Genomic DNA, 21,459 nt, shown 5'->3' with positions numbered 1-21,459 from the left:
CTCACTATCCTACGTATTCTCATATCTTAGGTGATAAGTCTTCAGGGTCTTTCTTGAACTGCATAATTTTATGTGAAGATGTAATTCACTGTGTAGCGATGTTTTGTTCCCATAGTATTTAAAAGCTGCTGTTTCCATGAATTAGTGTCCTTGATTTAATGCCTTTTAAAAGAGTTTCTAATTTAACATACAGTATATAATAAAGGTCATTCTGAATCTATTTATTCTGTCTTTGGTGGGATTTGTAGTCCAAACTATATGCTCTGACTAAAACATACTCAAGTGAACCAACAACGATGTTCGCGTTCTGATATTTGACTTTTATATCACTAGAGGGCAGTGTTGACTACAGAAAAGTTATAATAAAGGGGGAGCAATTGGGTTTTTTTGTTTTGTTTTTTCACTTTAAGAAGAATCTCCATTGTGAGTGTGAGACATACATTTGCTTTTTGCTTTTTTAATGCTTCTGAAATCATTTTGCTCTAGTGAAATATTTCATGTTATCAGCCTTGAGCGCTCGACTCTTCAGCTGTATAATATTTTATGGTAAGGTTGATCTGATTTGCATTGAAAATCAAGAAAAAAGTAGTATGTCTCATTTTCATTGATTTAAGCCTGTTTTCTTAAATCAGAATTTTCCTTTAATATTTTTTCTGATCTGTGGTACATGCATCCTTGTTATCTCTTGGAAGTGTTGATCATTTTCAGTTTCATAAATTGATTCCTTGGGGAAGAATATAATTCATTAATGTCGTGAATACCGCATGGAGCCTTGTGAGAAGCTCCCTGCTAACAAAGCTACAACGTTATCTTCTCTCTCTCATATAAGGTATTACTAGAAATAGTATGCTTTGACCTGAGTGTACATATATGCTCATATATGTAAATGTATGTGTATCTATGCTCAGATATGTATATATATGTACATAGCTAGCACTTAGCTAGTTATTTGACATAGGTGCATCAGCCTTGTTGATTCAGCACACAGTTTTAGATGACTGAAAAACGAATGGTAACAGCTCTCAAAATTACCTTGGATAATTTCTTTGCCCTATCCTAGAGCATGGATCCATGTGATGCGTGACCTCTGGATAAATGACTTATCTGTGCTAAATAATGAAATCTAGGCTCTACTGGTAGACAGAAAATGAAATATGGTAATTAGATATAGACTTTGGGTTAGCACTCATTTTCCAGTTTATCTATTGCCTCTCTGACCACCCCCTAAGCTTAGTGGTGTGAAACAACAGCCATCTTTTTATGCTCACAGATTCTGCGGGTCAGGAATTCGGTCAGGGCACAGCAGGGATAGCTTGTCTTTGCTCCACAATGTCTGGGGCTTGAACTTGGAAGACCCAGGCGGCTAGGGAAGACTCTGATGGCTGGGGGCTGGGATCATCTGGAGGCTTCTTCACTTACACATCACCTGGGCTGGAGTGACTTGAAGGTTGGGCTCAGCGGAGGCTGTTGACCAGAGCACCTTCACGTGTCCTTTCCATGTGGCGTGGGCTCCTCACAGCGTGGTGACCAGGTATCCAGATAGGACCCTGCAGAGAGCAAGCATTCCCAAAGAACCTGCTGAAACCCCATGACCTTCTGTGATCTGTTGTTAACAAGCAAGTCACCAAGGCCAGCCCAGATTGCAAGGCATAGGGAATCAGACTCCACCGCAAATGGGAGGCAGGTCAAAGAATTTGTGGCCATTTTTAAAACTTGCCACTACCAGCCTTTAGATAATATATTTTAAAATTAGTCCCTAAAACTTTTAATTAGTGTGACAGACTTCTACTGGTTACGTTGTTTCTCTCCCAGAATAGAGGATAATAAAAATCTAACCACTTCTCATAAAGCCTGCTACCTGATCCTATTTAAATTTGGCCTGATTTCTTTTAGATTTGAGTGGGTTAAGGCAATGCTTATTTTTATGACATCATTTAATGCATCTTTTCATTGTCCTTGAAGAAAAAAAGGTGGAACCAGACAGTAGCCTTTTGACTATGCCTTAAGGTGACCTTTAAAATAGAGGTATCTGCAATTAATTATCTGAGTGTGATTTTATAATAGAAGTCACCTACCTTAAGAGAAACTTAATCTTATATATTCAGAAGACTGAATTTCATTAATTCCACAAACATTGAGTATCTCGCTACATGTTAGACTCTGTGAATCAGAATCCATAGGCAGTGGGCATCCAAGCAGATCATTTGAATGAGGTGTATACTTGGGGGTTACTGGGGCTGTAGAGGGTAGTGGGCTGTTGTATTAATCCCAGAGATTACTGTACCATAGAAAAATTGAAGTTTTATTAATCATTCACCACATATTTGAGTGCCTGCAGTGTGTGGTAGGTGCTGATTCATCAAAGAATAAAATACCTCCAAATTCCTGCCTTGCGGGGTTTCTAATAAGGGAAATAAATTATACAGTTGCTAGAAGGTGGTAAGTACTCTGGGAAAAAGCAGAAAGGTAGGTGTTGAGGAGTTCTGGAGACGCAGTTTGTAATTCTAAATAGGGTGGTCATTGAGACGGTAAGATTTTATGGAGCACTTGAGAGAGATGGGAATTTAACCCTGAAAATCCAGGGCTAGAAGGCCCTGAGATGTAGGTGACTCCATGTTCAGCAATAGTATGAAGGCCACTGTGGCAGGAGCATAATAGTATAGGTAGAGTGCCTGAGGGTGAGTGAGTGAGGTGAGGACAGCGGAGAGAGTCTTGTCCTGCAGGGGTGTTAGGTTGGTATGAAAACACAGACACACTGGTTCTCTTGCCTTGTCTAGTATCAAACTCAAATTCTTGAATTGTTTCTGTGGGCTTTTTAATATTGGCAGGCTTGTGGGCTGTTTCAGATAGGTTAAGAATTTTACTGGCCCTTCAGATTTCATGAAAAGTACAGAATATAATATACCCATGATTATATTTTGAAGAAATTTGTCTAGAAAGAGTCAGATTTGTCTAAGACCTATACCAGTGTTTTTCTTTCAGTGAATTTCAGTAGCGCTGTGAGTTGGGAATGGGGGAAGGAAAGTGTAACCCATATATGAACAGAAGAGACTGTTACATGATAATGCTGATATTGCAAATGGAAGAACTCTTTCTTTACTTTGTGGCAAATATCTCACATATGATTTCTATTTAGGAATGAGAGGGGAAAAGATCATGTAATGTTAGGGCTTGGTCCTAGATTTAATGTTGGTTTAAGGGAATATTAGAAGTAAGAAGCTGGTTTTCTTGTCATGTCCTTACTATTATTCTCTGACTTTTGTTACCAGGCATGCAAATATTAAGCACTATTTGAAAAAGCTCATTTTTGACATAATATTTTCTCCTTTTTGTAAGACATAATAGTTTTATATATTGCATGTTTTTAATTTCTCTGTTGTGTAAACCTATTTCGTCATAAACAGTCCTTCCTGTGGGGCCACTCCAGAAGCTTTTCTCACCAAACAGGATGCCGACGCAATGGAATTCCCTTGCAGATGGCTAAAGACAGCGAAGAGTCACCAGGAACTTGATTTCCTTTTTTACTTATTTTTTCCTCCTGTTTCAGTTTCAAATAATTCAAAGAATTATAGGACTAGAGGCTTTAAATAAGCTACAATTAGCACAGCATTTATTTATTTATTTTTATACAACCGGTTCTTTTTCGTTATCTCTTTTATACATATTAGTATATACATGTCAATCCCAAACTCCCAATTCATCCCACCACCCCATCACCCCCCCCCCCACTTCCCCCCTTGGTGTCCATACGTTTGTTCTCTACATCTGTGTCTCTATTTCTGCCTTGCAAACCGGTTCATCTGTACCATTTTTCTAGATTCCACATATATATGTTAATATACGATATTTGTTTTTTCTCTTTCTAACTTACTTCACTCTGTATGACAGTCTCTAAGTCCATCCATGTCCCTACAAATGACCCAATTTTGTTCCTTTTTATGGCTGAGTAATATTCCATTGTATATATGTACCACATCTTCTTTATCCATTCTTCTGTCGATGGGCATTTAAGTTGCTTCCATGACCTGGCTACTGTAAATAGTGCTGCAGTGAACAGTGGGGTGCGTGTGTCTTTTTGAATTATGGTTTTCTCTGGGTATATGCCCAGTAGTGGGATTGCTGGATCATATGGTAATTCTATTTTTCGTTTTTTAAGGAACCTCCGTGCTGTTCTCCATCGTGGCTGTATCAATTTACATTCCCACCAGTAGTGCAAGGGGGTTCCCTTTTCTCCACACCCTCCCCAGCATTTGTTGTTTGTAGATTTTCTGATGATGCCCATTCTAACTGGTGTGAGGTGATACCTCATTGTAGTTTTGATTTGCATTTCTCTAATAATTAGTGATGTTGAGCAGCTTTTCATGTGCTTCTTGGCCATCTGTATGTCTTCTTTGGAGAAATGTCTATTTAGGTCTTCTGCCCATTTTTGGATTGGGTTGTTTGTTTTTTTAATATTGAGCTGCATGAGCTGTTTATATATTTTGGAGATTAATCCTTTGTCCATTGATTCGTTTGCAAATATTTTCTCCCATTCTGAGGGTTGTCTTTTCGTCTTGTTTGTAGTTTCCTTTGCTTTGCAAAAGCTTTTAAGTCTCATTAGGTCCCATTTGTTTATTTTTGTTTTTATTTCCATTACTCTAGGAGGTGGATCAGAAAAGATCTTGCTGTGATTTATGTCAAAGAGTGTTCTTCCTATGTTTTCCTCTAAGAGTTTTATAGTGTCCGGTCTTACATTTAGGTCTTTAATCCATTTTGAGTTTATTTTTGTGTATGGTGTTAGGGAGTGTTCTAATTTCATTCTTTTACATGTAGCTGTCCAGTTTTCCCAGCACCACTTATTGAAGAGACTGTCTTTTCTCCATTGTATATCCTTGCCTCCTTTGTCATAGATTAGTTGACCATAGGTGCATGGGTTTATCTCTGGGCTTTCTATCCTGTTCCATTGATCTATATTTCTGTTTTTGTGTTAGTACCATACTGTCTTGATTACTGTAGCTTTGTAGTATAACCTGAAGTCAGGGAATCTGATTCCTCCAGCTCTGTTTTTTTCCTTCAAGACTGCTTTGGCTATTTGGGGTCTTTTGTGTCCATACAGATTTTAAGATTTTTTGTTCTAGTTCTGTAAAAAATGCCATTGGTAATTTGATAGGGATTGCATTGAATCTGTAGATTGCTTTGGGTAGTATAATCATTTTCACAATATTGATTCTTCCAATCCAAGAACATGGTATATCTCTCCATCTGTTTGTGTCGTCTTTGATTTCCTTCATCAGTGTCTTATAGTTTTCTGAGTACAGGTCTTTTACCTCCTTAGGTAGGTTTATTCCTAGGTATTTTATTCTTTTTGTTGCAGTGGTGAATGGGATTGTTTCCTTAATTTCTCTTTATGATCTTTCGTTGTTAGTGTATAGGAATGCAAGAGATTTCTGTGCATTAATTTTGTATCCTGCAACTTTACCAAATTCATTGATTAGCTCTAGTAGTTTACTGGTGGCATCTTTAGGATTCTCTATGTATAGAGAATGTATATTGATCTCTGTACAGTGGCAGTTTTACTTCTTTTCCAATTTGTATTCCTTTTATTTCTTTTTCTTCTCTGATTGCCATGACTAGGACTTCCAAAACTATGTCAAATAATAGTGGCGAGAGTGGGCATCCTTGTCTTGTTCCTGATCTTAGAGGAAATGCTTTCAGTTTTTCACCATCGAGAATGATGTTTGCTCTGGGTTTGTCATATATGGCCTTTATTATGTTGAGATAGGTTCCCTCTATGCCCACTTTCTGGAGAGTTTTTATCATAAATCGTGTTGAATTTTGTCAAAAGCTTTTTCTGCATCTATTGAGATGATCATATGGTTTTTCTCCTTCAATTTGTTAATATGGTTTATCACACTGATTGACTTGCATATACTGAAGAATCCTTGCATTCCTGAGATAAACCTCACTTGATCATGGTGTATGATCATTTTAATGTGCTGTTGGATTCTGTTTGCTAGTATTTTGTTGAGGACTTTTGCATCTATGTTCATCAGTGATATTTTCCTGTAATTTCCTTTTTTTGTAGTATCTCTGTCTGGTTTTGGTATCAGGGTGATGGTGGCCCCATAGAATGAGTTTTGGAGTGTTCCTTCCTCCACAATTTTTTGGAAGAGTTTGAGAAGGATGGGTGTTAGCTCTTCTAAATGTTTGATAGAATTCACCTGTGAAGCCATCTGGTCCTGGACTTTTGTTTGTTGGAAGATTTTTAATCACAGTTTCAGTTTCATTACTTGCGATTGGTCTGTTCATATTTTCTGTTTCTTCCTGGTTCAGTCTTGGAAGGTTATACCTTTCTAAGAATTTGTCCATTTCTTCCAGGTTGTCCATTTTATTGGCATAGAGTTGCTTGTAGTAGTCTCTTAATGATGTTTTCTGTTTCTGCAGTGTCTGTTGTAACTTCTCCTTTTTCATTTCTGATTTTATTGATTTGAGTCCTCTCCCTCTTTTTCTTGATGAGTCTGGCTAAAGGTTTATCTGTTTTGTTTATCTTCTCAAAGAGCCAGCTTTAAGATTTATTGATCTTTGTTTCTATTTCATTTATTTCTGCTCTGATCTTTATGATTTTTATGATTTTTCTGCTCTGATCTTTATGATCTGTTTTCTTTGTTTCTATTTCATTTATTTCTGCTCTGATCTTTATGATTTCTTTCCCTCTACTAACTTTGGGTTTTGTTTGTTCTTCTTTCTCTAGTTCTTCTAGGTGTAAGGTTAGATTGTTTATCTGAGATTTTTCTTGTTTCTTGAGGTAAGATTGTATTGCTATAAACTTCCCTCTTAGAACTGCTTTTGCTGCATCCCTTAGGTTTTGGATCATTTTGTTTTCATTGTCATTTGTCTCTAGGTATTTTTTGATTTCCTCTTTGATTTCTTCAGTGATCTCTTGGTTATTTAATAATGTATTGTTTAGCCTCCATGTGTTTGTATTTTTTATGTTTTTTTCCCCTGTAATTAATTTCTAACCTCATAGCATTGTCAGAAAAGATGCTTGATATGATTTCGATTTTCTTAAATTTACCGAGGCTTGATTTGTGACCCAAGATGTGATCTATCCTGGAGAATGTTCCGTGTGCACTTGAGAAGAAAGAGTAATCTGCTGTTTTTGGATGGACTGTCCTATTAATGTCAATTAAATCTATCTGGTCTATTGTGTTATTTAAAGCTTGTGTTTCCTTATTAACTTTCTGCCTGGATGACCTGTCCATTGGTGTAAGTGAGGTGTTAAAGTCCTCCACTGTTTTTGTGTTACTGTCGATTTCCTCTTTTATAGCTGTTAGCATTTGCCTTATGTATTGAGGTGCTTCTGTGTTGGGTGCATACATATTTATAATTGTAATATCTTCTTCTTGGATTGATCCCTTGATCATTATATAGTGTCTTTCCTTGTCTTTTGTAACATTCTTTATTTTAAAGTCTATTTTATCTGATACGAGTATTGCTACTCCAGCTTCTTTTGATTTCCATTTGCATCCCCTCACTTTCAGTCTGTATGTGTCCCTAGGTCTGAAGTGGGTCTCTTGCAGACAGCATATAGATGGGTCTTGTTTTTGTATCCATTCAGCAAGCCTGTGTCTTTTGGTTGGAGCATTTAATCCATTCACGTTTAAGGTAATTATCGACATGTATGTTCCTATTACCATTTTCTTAATTGTTATGGGTTTGTTTTTGTAGGTCCTTTTCTTCTCTTGTGTTTTCCACTTAGAGAAATTCCTTTAGCATTTGTTGTAGAGCTCGTTTGGTGGTGCTGAATTCTCTTAGCTTTTGCTTGTCTGTAAAGCTTTTGATTTCTCTGTTGAATCTGAATGAGATACTTGCCGGGTAGAGTAATCTTGGTTGTAGGTTCTTCCCTTTCATCACTTTAAATATATCATGTCACTCCCTTCTGGCTTGTAGATTTTCTGCTGAGAAATCAGCTGTTAACATTATGGGAGTTCCCTTGTATGTTATTTGTCGTTTTATCCTTGTTACTTTCAGTAATTTTTCTTTGTCTTTAATTTTTGTCAAGTTGATTACTGTGTGTCTCGGCGTGTTTCTCCTTGGGTTTATCCTGCCTGGGACTCTCTGTGCTTCCTGGACTTGGGTGGCTATTTCCTTTCCCATGTTAGGGAAGTTTTCGACTATAATCTCTTCAAATATTTTCTTGGGTCCTTTCTCTCTCTCTTCTCCTCTTGGAACCCTGTAATGCGAATGCTGTTGCGTTTAATGTTGTCCCAGAGGTCTCTTAGGCTGTCTTCATTTCTTTTCATTCTTTTTTCTTTATTCTGTTCCGCAGCAGTGAATTCCACCATTCTGTCTTCCAGGTCACTTATCCGTTCTTCTACCTCAGTTATTCTGCTGTTGAATCCTTCTAGTGTAGTTTTCATTTCAGTTATTGTATTGTCCATCTCTGTTTGTTTGTTCTTTAATTCTTCTAGGTTTTGTTAAACATTTCTTGCATCTTCTCAATCTTTGCCTCCATTCTTTTTCTGAGGTCCTGGATCATCTTCACTATCATTATTCTGAATTCTTTTTCTGGAATGTTGCCTATCTCCACTTCATTTAGTTGTTTTTCTGGGGTTTTATCTTGTTCCTTCATCTGGTACATAGTCCTGTGCCTTTTCATTTTGTCTGTCTTTCTGTGAATGTGGTTTTCATTCCACGGGCTGCAGAATTGTAGTTTTTGCTTCTACTGTCTGCCCTCTGGTGGATAAGGCTATCTAAGAGGCTTGTGCAAGCTTCCTGATGGGAGGGACTGGTGGTGGGTAGAGCTGGGTGTTGCTCTGGTGGGCGGAGCTCGGTAAAACTTTAATCCACTTGTCTGTTGACGGGTGGGGCTGCGTTCCCTCCCTGTTGGTTGTTTGGCCTGAGGCGACCCAGCACTGGAGCCTACCTGAGCTCAGTAAAACTTTAATCTGCTTGTCTGTTGATGGGTGGGGCTGCGTTCCCTCCCTGTTGGTTGTTTGGCCTGAGGTGACCCAGCACTGGAGCCTACCCGGCTGTTTGGTGGGACTGATGGCGGACTCTAGGAGGGCTCACGCCAAGGAGTACTTCCCAGAACTTCTGCTGCCAGTGTCCTTGTCCCCATGGTGAGCCACAGCCACCCCCCGCCTCTGCAGGAGACCCTCCAACACTAGCAGGTAGGTCTGGTTCAGTCTCCTGTGGGGTCACTGCTCCTTCCCCTGGGTCCTGATGCACACACTACTTTGTGTGTGCCCTCCAAGAGTGTAGTCTGACGTGCTGCAGTCAGATCCCTCTAGTCTTCAAAATCTGATTCTCTAGGAATTCCTCCTCCTGTTGCCGGACCCCCAGGTTGGGAAGCCTTACGTGGGGCTCAGAACCTTCACTCCAGTGGGTGGACTTCTGTGGTGTAAGTGTTCTCCAGTTTGTGAGTCACCAACCCAGTGGTTATAGGATTTGATTTTATTGTGATTGCACCCCTCCTTCCGTCTCATTGTGGCTTCTCCTTTGTCTTTGGATGTGGGATATCTTTTTTGGTGAGTTCTAGTGTCTTCCTGTCAACGATTGTTCAGCAGTTAGTTGTGATTCCTGTGCTCTCGCAAGAGGGAGTGAGCACACGTCCTTCTACTCCGCCATCTTGAACAGCACAGCATTTTTTGGTTTGTTTTTTCCCTGGGCCGCTTGCACTACCATCTATGGGTTCTAATCTCATTACCACACCCTTACCCCTTTGAGACTCAGATTCACTTTTCTGAACATACTTTGTTGGAAAGGTGTGTGTGTGTGTGTGTGTGTGTGTGTGGATGTATGTTTTAAGATCATGAATTTATGTATCTTCTCTAAGCTACTCTGTTATTGGAGCTGTTAGCATTTTATATATGATCATAAATTTGAGGCAGAATTTCATTTTTGAGACTGATTTAGGATCTTAAGGAGCTCATATATTACCTCTACAAAAGTATTTATTTTCTTCTTTCTTGGCCCAATAGGAACCCTTGTTGATATGTAGTGCACGTCTCTTGTTGCTGTACAACGATCATCTTTCCTATGTCTTTTATTTTTAAATGTATATATTATTTCATTTTTTGAAACTTCCTGCAACTTCTGGAAACAAATGGACATTGTAGGGAAAAACAGGAGCATTCTAATCTTCCTTGGTGTTCTTGCTTTTCCTTATTGGCTTTAAGGAACTGGAGGCTGGGGAAGAGAACTAAAAATTATGAAAAAAAGGTCACAGTAATTTAAAATGTTTGTCCCTAAATTCTGTGAAGTAGACCTGTAGTCATATGGCAGAGTTGATGTTTCTCATCGTAATTTTTTTAAAATATTTATTTTATTTACTTATTTATTTATATTTTTGGCTGTGTCCGGTCTTAGTTGTGGCATGCGGGATCTTTCATTGCAGCACATGGGCTCTTCATTGCGGCACGAGGGCTTCTCTCTAGTTGTGGCACGTGGGCTCCAGAGTGCATGGGCTGTGTAGTTTGTGCCGTGCACGCTCCCTAGTTGTGGCATGTGGGCTTAGTTGCCCTGAGGCATGCGGGATCTTAGTTCTCCAACCAGGGATCGAACCCACATCCCCAGCTTTGGAAGGCAGATTCTTTACCACTGGACCACCAGGGAAGTCCCCTCATCATAATGTTTTTAAATCTTTTTCTTATCTGTAAAACAATCACAAACTTACATAAAAGTTTGAAGTACAGCACAAAAAAAAACTTCTTTCCTGAACCAATTGAGTTAGTTGCTGATCTGAAGCCCCATCATCCCAAATGCTTTAGTGTGTGCTTCCTACAAAGGCATTTTCCTGCATAACCATAATACAACCGACCACAGCAAGAAATTTACACTAATATGTTATTTAATTAACTAATATGAACATGTTATTAATTATTTCAGTAACTAATAATGATACATTATTACTGTCTGTTCCTCAGACCAGCATCCTGAGGCTGTGGATGTGGTTTAGAGTCACCTTTTGTACTTAGTTGTCACGTCTCTTTACTCTTCTTCAGTCACAGTTCCTCAGTCTTTCTTTGATTTCCATGACGTTGACACTTTTAACAATTTTAGGCCAGTTATTATACAGAATATCCCTCAATTTGTGTTCATCTAGTGTTTCCTCGTGATTAAGATTCAGCCTACGTATCTTTAACAGGAACAGCACAGAAGTTATGCTGCTTTTTCTCATTGTATCCTCTCTTCATCTTCTTAACTAAATATATAACTGTCTTCAGGTTATGTAGGCCTGAAATCGTAGCCATGTTTCCCCATGTCTAAGTCAAAATCTGTTGATTCTGCCTGTCACTTCTGCTTATTCCCACTGCCATGTGACTATTTCAGACCCTGACTCCCTGTTCCTTAAACAGTTGCACCACCCATAACTGCCTTTTCCTTGCTCCAGTCTTTCCTGTACCACTTATTAATCTTCCTAACATACAGCTTCTGTTGTTGTCTGCCTAAAGATGCCGAAATAGAGAATAACAGTCTTTAGTAACTCCTAGTTGCCTACAGAATAAAGTTCAATTCTTTATATGATGTTTGAGATCCTCTATAGTTTGATTTTAGCTTAACCATCTTTTCCTGTACCCTCATTTAAAGCAATTTGGTGCCTCTTGACAGAATGCTCATCCTCCTGTCACCGAAATTCTGTTCATTGTTCACAACAAACTGAAATGCTGTCTTTTATGACACCTTTGTGCTGATTCATTTTTTCCTTCCAAAAGCCATGTTTCACAACTTTATATCTCACATTTATAATTTTGTCTCACAGAGCCAGTGCTTAATGTTTGAACACAATGTTTTCTTCAAAGTGTGTAAGTCAATCAATAGACTTATATGATAGATGTTACAATTGTTGTCCCAGTCATAAAATACTAAACATATAATGAAATCTCTAAGCCTTTTCATTGCAATTTTTAAATGTAAATAAGATTTTTTTTAATTTAAAAAATTTTTAATTTTTTAAACAATTTTTAAAGGTTACTTTCCATTTACAGTTATTACTAAATGTTGGCTATATTCCCTGTGTTGTACACTACATTCTTGAGCCTATCTTACACCCAGTAGTCTGTGCCTCCCACCCTTCACCCCTCTGTTGCCCCCCCTTCATTATAATTTTGACTGTATATCTCAAGTATTTTATGTCACTGAATTTTGATTTTTTTCTCTTTAACATGTAGCTAATTGGCTAATAATAGCATAATTCCAATGAGTATATGAAGTTTATTATTGCCACATTCAGCATGTCTAATAATTTTTGGTTTTGTCCTGAATGAATTAAGTTTCTGAGTCCTGTGTATCTTATTAGTATTCATACTTTATTTTTTCTCTTCAGAGTCAGTAGATACCGTCTTAAGTTTATAAACAACACATTTTGAAATACGAAATAGTCTTTAGGGAACTCCTTGGCAGTCCAGTGGTTAGGACTCGGTGCTTTCACTTCTGTGGGTTCAGTCCCTGGTCGGGGAACTAAGATTCTGCAAGCCACGCAGCGCAGCCAAAAAAAAGAAAAAAGAAAGAAATAGTCTTTAAATTTATAAAGATAACTAGCCACTAGAAGAATTTTAAAATAGTAATATTACAAAAAGTGGTGGTGATTAGTGGAGGAAACATGGAAAGTAGGAGTACAGATGCCTTATCTAAGCACCATCCAGGGTTGACGAAAGAGGCAGCAGAGGTGTAAGTTTATTATGCAGCATTTTGGTACTAGCCACGAAGAGAGCCAGAAACAGAGCCTGGAGCTTCTTGCTGGGAGTGGGAATGGAGGTGGCTGGGTGGAGGAGGGAAACTTCTATTTTTTTTTTTTTTTTAATAATTTTCTGTACTATTAGAATTTTATTTTACCAGATTGAATATGTTTCTTTTATATTTAAAACTTTTTGTTTTAGACTCCAGAGTACATTAATAACTTACATGAAAGTAAATCCTGCCTAAGATAAGTTTGAAAGTAAGGCTTAAACATACACACAAATAGTCTGTGGTTGATTATTGATAAATGTTTTCATCTTTTTTGTGGGAAGACTTGTTATTCTTTGGTGATAAGAGTGTAGAGCCTTCAGAAAAGCTGCAGCATGCAGGGGAAGTTGAGATCCTTTCCCTACCCTACTTTGTAAGCACTCCTTTCTTCTTTCTCCCAATCTTTTCCACATTTCCCCTCCAATTCCTATCCTTTTCTCAAAGAAGAGAGGGCCATGTGACTAGAGTGATGGGTAGATAATGAGAGCCGTCTTACCTAGGAACCACCTAAGAGCTGTCTTACCTAAGATAACAGTGGTTAGGAATTGTGTTTGTACCTTGAGTAGACATACTGAGTTAGAACAGGCTGATGAGTAGAAAAAAATGAGACCTAGGAAATTCTGACAAATTACACGAGACATTTGAAATTCTAGATTTTACTTCACATGTCACTAATCCATGTACAGTAATAGAAATTTAGCTGTAAGATCTATTTATGAATCAAGGCAAAATGTCTGACCAAAGGAACTAAAATTGCGCTTTTCCATTTTCCAGAGTTGTGCTTTGATGTATTTTATTTCTGTCCAAAGGTGTAGTTAATAACAAGCACAGCACCTAGCTTAGTGTCTGAAATCTAGTAGCCTTTTGATAAATTTGGTGAATGAATGAACACACACATGATCGAGAAATATTAGAAAATTAATGGGTTCTTAAAGTACGTTGCTTGTATACTTGAATGTTAAGCCAGAATGGCCAAATTGTTGAACAAAATAAACTAGATAGGTACATTTTACTAGATAAATTTTAATATGATGACAGAAATAACTTTCTTTGTAGAAAACTGCACTTTTTGTACTTCTTAGTATTGAAGGGAACTGAGAGCTCATTCAGGTGGCTGTTGGCATAGGAGGAAGAAAAAGAATACCTTGGGCAGATCGAGGTTTAATTAAAATTCGGTTTGGCTCATTTGAATTAATTCCTATAATAGACTTGTTAATGAGGTGTTAAAATGATCACCTTGAGAATCCCAGGAACTGTCAAAAGCTAATTAGAACTGAGAAGCTTTTTTTTTTTTTTTTTTAATTTCTATTCAAATTCTCTGCCCATCCTTTTTTTTAAAGCTTTTTTTTTTTTTTTTTTTTTTTTTTTTAAAGCATTCCAGGATCCCCATGCTGAGGGGGCAGAACTGTTAAAGAAAACAGTCTTGAGAGAGGGTTGTGGTGGGAGTGGTCATAAAGAGAATTTCCTGCTTCTGGAGAGGGGGTGCTGACATCCACTTGTTACCTTTGGCAGGCGGGCTTTTCATTTGGTTGAACCTGGGTACCCTTCTTTCCAATCCCTATGCTTTCTGAGCCTAGGAATATTTGGGTTCCACTTTTTTCTTTATTATTATGTATCTGCTTTTATGTAATTTGTTTATTCACTATTAGAGATTCATCTAAGTAAAAATCAAGTTTTCTAGTGAACACAGTTTAATTCTTAGCCACAGTACAGTTTAACAGTATATCTAATGCTGGAAAGTAGATTAGATCCCTCCTTTCTTGTAACTTACTGCCTAGAACACTGTTGAGAAATATTTAATTCTTCATTTATCAAACATTTCTCAAGCACTTGCTCTGTATCCTGTGGTGGGTATGCTGTTGAGGGGTACAGAGTTGAACAGTACATGATCCTTGCCTTTGAAAATGCTTATAGTCTAGTGGTAGGGGTAAGATTCCAGAAAGGACTGGTTTCAGAGCCACAAATAAATTCTTCTTTTGTTCAGCTTCCCCTTTTCTTGGTTTTCCTCCTTCCTTCTCCTCCTCCCTCACCCCCACCCCCAAAAACCCCCTTAAACTTCCTTAAATCCAGCTAATTATTTGAAGCAAATTCAGATCTTATTGATTTTATGTTTCTTACTAATTTTTCTATCTAAATGGATTTTTCCTATGGAATATATATCACTTTAGTAAATTACCAGCAATCAAAGAAAAAGATTTTCTTTCTGTAAAGTAGCCTCTTTATTATCTAGCAAAAAGGGCTTTTTAACGAATGGCTTAAGCCTTCTGCAATCAGCAAGCAGTATAACCACTTTACAGGTAGAGAAAATTGAGCTCACACACAAGATAAGTTTTCTCAATATTTTGTCTTCAAGTAGAATGTAGCTTTCCTGAACTCCATCCACTTCATAATCTATTTTTAATTTTCTGATTTCTTGTCTGCGAATTTTCAGAAAAACAGCTAAGTTTAGTTGTGAGTAATCGCTACTACAAATGAAAGCCTACCTCTTTCCTCTCCATGGATCAGTAACCCCTTTAACCTCCCTCTCCGCTTGAGAAATCTATCCTGAATACTCAAGAGCTTTTGTAGCACGGTCTGTCTATTTCTTCTCCAAGTCCAAGTGCTAATAAAAATTTCTTGGCACAAGAGTGGTCTCTCCTTTTGCGTCTTGTTTCAGAGTTTGTTTTAAGCTGGCTGTTAAGATGCCCACAGGCAGCAGGCTGGAAGCTAACCTTTGAACAAATGTAGACTTGTTCATTTAGTAGAATGTTGTTATTAATGCACAACATAAATAAGGAGTTTGAGGATGTTCCCCTTGGACAGGAAAGGAGCCCCGAAGTCGATGTCCCTCATATTGCAGAAGATGTGGTAAGATGATATAAGGGAACTAAACTCTTAATTAAACTACTGTGAATCGTATTATTGTTATTTTTTTAAGATTGAAGTGGGTGAACTACCTTAGTTTTATTTCATAATAAAATTAATTTTAAAGATTTTTTTCCATGATTTGATTTGTTCAGTTACTGTTTGGCTGAGATGAATGGCCATTTCTTCTCATCACTTATAATTTGTCAGCTTTATAGCCCAGTCTCTGTTTTGTTTGTTGAAGAGGAATAACTTTCTCAATCTTTTTTTTTTTAATATTTATTTTATTTATTTATTTGGTTGTGCCGGGTCTTAGTTGCAGCAGGCGGGCTCCTTAGTTGCGGCTCATGGGCTCCTTAGTTGTGGCATGCGAACTGTTAGTTGTGGCATGCATGTGGGATCTAGTTCCCTGACCAGGGATTGAACCCGGTCTCCAGGCATTGGGAGCACAGAGTCTTAACCACTGCGCCACCAGGGAAGTCCCTTTCTCAATATTAACACAGTTGGAATTGCTTTTTTCCCCCCAAATTATTTTTTTATTTTTTTATTTTTTCTTTTATTTAATTTTGGCTGCACTGTGCAGCATGTGGGGTCTTAGTTCCTCGACCAGGGATTGAACCTGTGACCCCTGCGGTGGAAGCACAGGGTCTTGACCTCTAGACTGTCAGGGAAGTCCCTCCCCCAGAATTATTTTTGAGGGCTTTATCTAGGAGACTTGATCCTAGATTTTCATCAACTTTATTGCAGTTTATTGCCACAGGAATACTTAATATGTATAAATAAGTGACAAGATAGATGGACTCTTCTCAGTTAAGAACCAGATATCCTCCTTAAGGCTCTCCTTAAGATTTGAGAGCTTTTTGAAGAGCAATTGATTTTTTTTTTTAATTGTCATCTGTGGTTTAGAAAAAATAAATTATCTAAATACTTGTATCTGCCTGCTATCTACGTTGACAGTGGAATGAGTTTCAGAAGGATCTCATTAAGGTATACTCTTTTAAGCCCCTGTTCTCAAACTTTGTCCATGGATCACCGGCGTCAAAGTTACTTTTAGTATGGTGGTTCCTAACCTTGCTCACACACAGGAAAGCTTAAAAATTAGTAATAATGCCAATGTCACGCGCCTTTGCAGACCCATGACTATCTGGGGGTGAGGCTCCTGCAGGATGTTATTTAAAAGCACCCCAGATGATTCTAATGTGCAGCCAGGGTTGAGCACCACAGTTAAGAGCTTGTTAAAAATGTGGATTCGAGTCTGTTCCACCAGACCATGAGTCTTGGTGGACAAGGCCTTAGACTATGCATTTTAAAGAAAATCTCAATTAATAATGCAAACTAACTTTTAAGAGATCTGAGGATTCTCTCTGTCTCTTTTTTTTCTTGAGCTCGTTTACATCATTGAGAACCAAAAGCAACTCTACTGATTGGTGGTAATTGGGGAAAAGAAAGGAAATTGGAAGACAAGATGTTTGATCTGTTTCTTTTAAAAGAAAAATAAGGGAAATATTGGCTTGTGGAACAGGAGTTTGGTGGTGATGTTAAGTTGTCAATTTTCATTGTTTTTGGAAATCTAAATGTATTGATGCTTCCTTCTAAAGAGCTGATGATCCTTGCTGAATGAATCAGTGGCATAGGTGAAGTTAGAACAAATTAGGGGAGGGAAAAGAGACAACTAAGGATTCAGAGACCTATGTTCAGGCCTCTTAAGGCTGGTTGGAATTATTTTGTTTTACTTTTTTTTAATGCTACTTGTATTTTTTATAGCCTATTAATTCAGATTCTCAAATTTTGTACGTAACCTACAAAAGGCCTTGCTCACTATATACTCTTTTTTCTAAATGTTCAATACTAATCAGTTTTGTGAAATTCTTACTTAGTGCCTTGCCTTCTGCCTCTGAAACTAGTTTAATTCCAAGCCTCGCCTTCACCAGTGATTGCTGTATTTGCTAACCCTCTTCATCTGTCCATGGGTGCTTGACCACAGTACGCATATTTCGTCATCCCTTCATTTCTGTCTAAAAGTAGCTTGTGATATGTTCCAGTACCAAAGGAGGACAGTAGGACAGTCTTTGGACAAATTAAGCCTTTCTGTCCTAATTGTGAGCTGGCACCCTTTAAAACTCAGTTCCTTAATATGTCAGAGGCGCTTGGCCTCTTTTCTTCCTCTTGTTTAGGGCCCTGTTTCTGGCTGTGCGTTAGCAACCATTTTTTAAAATTCTTGATTATATTGAATCAACAACTTAAAGCCTTGGCCCCTGCTGCTTGTTGCAGATCCTGTGGCAGTCCTCAGGAAATCCTAGTTTTGGGCATTAAAACTAATTAAAGGATTAAACTACTACTAGGGAGAGGGTGATAAACAAGTGCTTGTGAAAGGAATTCACCGCAGTGCTTGGTGTTAACGAGTTGCTCTAGTTGCTGAGGAGAGAAATAGCAGTAGTAATAATGGGAGAGTAGATTCAAATACTTGTATGCATTCTTGTAGGGAGATAAAGAACCAAAGGGCTGCTTTAGAACAGTATCCCTAGGGTAGGGAGGGGCAGGCTGTCTGCTTTGATGTTCATTAACTTGACAGTCGCCCAAGCTGAGCACTTTGATATTTGTCGACAGTCTAGCAAAACAGGGGGCTGGTCTAGAAGATGGTAAACCTAGTTCCCACTCATTTTGCTTCAGGGTTCCAAAGTTACTGAACTCTTGCTTCCTGAAAGTCCCTTATAAATATCCCTTTTACAAGACTGTTCACTGGAGCAGAAAGGTACATTTATTTTCCCGTTCCCTGGAACTCTTAAGAGCCTAACGGGAAGATTTTCTAGTGCCATTTAATTGGGACTTAAGTGTTATTAAAGTCAGTCTGCCCTGCCTTTTAGCTAATATTTCTTTTACTTTTGTTTTAGGTAACATTTTAATTTTAATTATTTAATAAATTTATTTATTTATTTATTTTTATTTTTGGCTGCATTGGGTCTTCGTTGCTGCACACGGGCTTTCTCTAGTTGTGGCGAGCGGGGGCTAGTCTTTGTTGCAGTGTGTGGACTTCTCATTGCGGTGGCCTCTCGTTGCGGAGCATGGGCTCTAGGTATTATGCGGGCTTCAGTAGTTGTGGCACGTGGGCTCAGTAGTTGTGGCTTGCAGGCTCTAGAGCGCAGGCTCGGTAGTTGTGGCGCACGGGCTTAGTTGCTCCGTGGTATGTGGGATCTTCCTGGACCAGGGCTCAAACCCGTGTCCCTTGCATTGGCAGGTGGATTCTTAACCCCTGTGCCACCAGTGAAGTCCCAAGGTAACACTTTTAAATATGATACTTTATCCTTCTTTGTCTGAGATCATGTGAAAAACATGAACAGATAAATTCAAGTTCCAGCATAGTGTGGTTTTAAAAATAGCTTCACTGATGTTTTTCTTTACATCCTAAGCTCTATTCTCTCTTCCACCACTACTTCCTTCTCCAGTCCCTTTTGGTATTTTAAGATATTTTTAGATATAATGATGTTAATTTTCATCTACATCTCTGCAGGTGTTCATGTAGAAGTTAAAGAACTAAGGATGACCATAAAGGTCAGTTGATTTGTGTGTTTGCTGGCATTCTTTTGTCCCTCTTGCTCCTTTCTAGGAGGCCATGAGTTGCTGCTCTTCGTGATGCATCCTGACTGGATACTTGTGACAAGTACATAATTTATTGATCTAGAAAGTGCTGTGATGAGAGTTGAGAGCGTTGTCTGCTGCTTTGCCCCCTCACTTTAGAGCTGTTCAAAGAGAGTGACCATTGATGATTTAGAAGGACGAATGAAGAGACTGATTCTTTAACGAAGAAAACTTTAGGGCCTAGTTAAGGATTAATCCCTCTTCTGCCCAGCTCACACACTACAGTATCATCTAAATGTGAAAAATATATATATCATGAAGTAGAAGTTCCTTCATGGTTTAACCTTGTTAATTATCAATATATTTCTGTTGGCATGAAAATCAACTTCAGTATCTATACATTTGTAAGATTCATAAAATAAGCAAAATTTATCAAAATTTTAACAAGTACCAAATATTTGCTACTACTTGTAGAAAAGGTTTTTTCCCCCCATTGTTACCTTTACTTATTCAGTTTTTTTTTAACAAATATTTTGTTTATTTTAATGAAGCTGGTACAGACAGTGTCCATTTAAAACCCATATCCCAGGCCAAAAAGTACCAAAAAGAGCAGTGTTCTGTTGTATACACTTCTGCATGAATAACTTTAACTGCTAATGAAAAGTAGAACGTTTCTGAGATCTTCAAACAACGTTTTTCTTTCATCTTAAAATGCTTTCTCTGCAGTGACGCCATCTTTGGAGTTAGTCATTATTCTCACCACCTCTGTCATCTTGACTCCAACCTGATATTCCTGTTCTTCTGGTCCAGACCCTCAGACTTTAAAAGTAGCTTTAAGCTAAGGAAAGGGCATTTTTCCACAGTTCAGTTCTCTGAAAAACTTCCATCTCCCACTGAAAGTCACGGTCCAGGAGTGAAGCGATCACATGCTAGAACTTCAGGGCCAATTGGAAAGTCATTATGAACACTCACATTAGTCACTGTTATTTATCACAAGCGTGCAAATGCACAGTCCTGGAAAAGACGGCCTCTCTGTGCACACATGTAATTATTTAAAAGGAGAGGGCAATATGAAGGGGGCTGAGGTTTGATCACCAAAAATCAGCACAGTGAAAACAAACAATAACGAATAATGGGCACTAGAATTCAAATTACCAGATGTTTTAAAGAGATGGGGTGCCAGTTTTCAATTCTGTTTTGAACACTACATTACAAAAGAACTATTTTTAAAAATAAAAAAGGATTAAGGGAGAAGAATAAAAAATAAAAATATCTAAACCATTGAATGCCCCCGTTTGTTCCTGATAAACTTCATTCACATCTTCTTCCTCCATTCCCAGTTCTTTTGGAGTGTGATTATCAGCAATTCTCTGACCTTCAAAGAGAAACCTGAGTGAATTCATGGGAACTCCCTGTCTTTGACAGTATGATTCTTTGAGTTTCTTGTGATGCGTCATCATTTTCACTTTGAAGTGAATCTCACTGCTATCCTGTCTGATGACTTTGAGTTTAGTGTTCTCTCCTTCCTTCTTATCCCCCAAGTCCTCAGTTGAAGGTTTTGCCTCCTGGTCAGACATGGTGACAGTGGCTTCCCCCAGGGTCTCCACCCAGCAGTGGCCTCGGGTAGGCAGAGCCTTGCTCCAGGATTTACAGATCCGTGTCTTCCCCACAACACAACACTGTGGCTGGAAGGACTTCGGCTATGCCTCCTACTTGTTCAGTTTTTAATAATTTAGGAAGCCTTCCTGCTCTTGTGGGGATGTATAGAGAGCATGGCTACAAGATTTTTTATTCTAAGATATTTGCTGCTCTATGTGATTTTGAGTAATGTCTCCCATTCAGTTTTTCCTGAACAACACCCTGTCAGTGACAGGGTGCTCTGTTCCCGGGGTCCTAGAGAGCTGTTTGTTTTTGCAGTTGATAAAGGATAAAAGAAGTACTTGGTCATTTTTATATTTGATGCAGGGAGTGGTCCTTATCTCTTCTTTATAACCAAAACCATTTAAGTGAAGTACAGTAATTATATGGGTTAGTATTCTTCCCAATTCTATGCTTATACTTCAAATGGTAGTACCGGGGATTGTGGCCATTTGCAGAGAGAAGTAGAAAAGAGAATAGAAGATAAGTGGCTCTAACAGCAGTTAGAAATTGTTCTTAACTTCTAAGTAAAAGTATGGCCATTATTCAAGAAAATTTTCTGTTAAGTATCATCTAAGTCCCATTGGACCTGGAATAACTTGGTCAGATGAATAGATTGCTGTCTCTTGGAGAGGATTCCACGCTTTCTAAGGCATCAGTGCTAAAATCATCATCATAAAGCATTTGCTGGAC

General features: G+C 38.2%; 2 protein-coding genes across 2 annotated transcripts in view; one reads left to right on the top strand and one right to left on the bottom strand.

Annotated features, from left to right (window-relative positions):
• SPTLC2 (serine palmitoyltransferase long chain base subunit 2) overlaps positions 1 to 21,459 on the top strand; it is a 119,953-nt gene that overhangs the window by 49,387 nt on the left and 49,107 nt on the right. The window lies entirely within an intron of this gene.
• Positions 1,483 to 20,705, bottom strand: LOC133085786 (small ubiquitin-related modifier 1-like). Its single transcript, XM_061182956.1, has 2 exons — positions 20,408 to 20,705; positions 1,483 to 1,547 (listed from the first exon to the last, which is right to left on the bottom strand). The coding sequence occupies exons 1-2, from the start codon at positions 20,703 to 20,705 to the stop codon at positions 1,483 to 1,485; spliced, it is 363 nt and encodes a 120-aa protein (XP_061038939.1).

This window comes from Eubalaena glacialis, chromosome 2 (assembly GCF_028564815.1).
Source record: "Eubalaena glacialis isolate mEubGla1 chromosome 2, mEubGla1.1.hap2.+ XY, whole genome shotgun sequence".
NCBI classification, from domain to species: Eukaryota; Metazoa; Chordata; class Mammalia; order Artiodactyla; family Balaenidae; genus Eubalaena; species Eubalaena glacialis.
This window is presented reverse-complemented; position numbering and strand designations above follow the sequence as displayed.

Bases quoted from the DNA above. Each gene is read 5' to 3' on its own strand.
- LOC133085786 (XM_061182956.1), bottom strand. From the start codon at position 20,705: ATGTCTGACCAGGAGGCAAAACCTTCAACTGAGGACTTGGGGGATAAG. The intron at 1,548-20,407 runs GTTTAGATATTT...TGCTCTCTGCAG, and splicing joins ACAAACGGGGGCATTCAATG to GGTCCTATCTGGATACCTGG.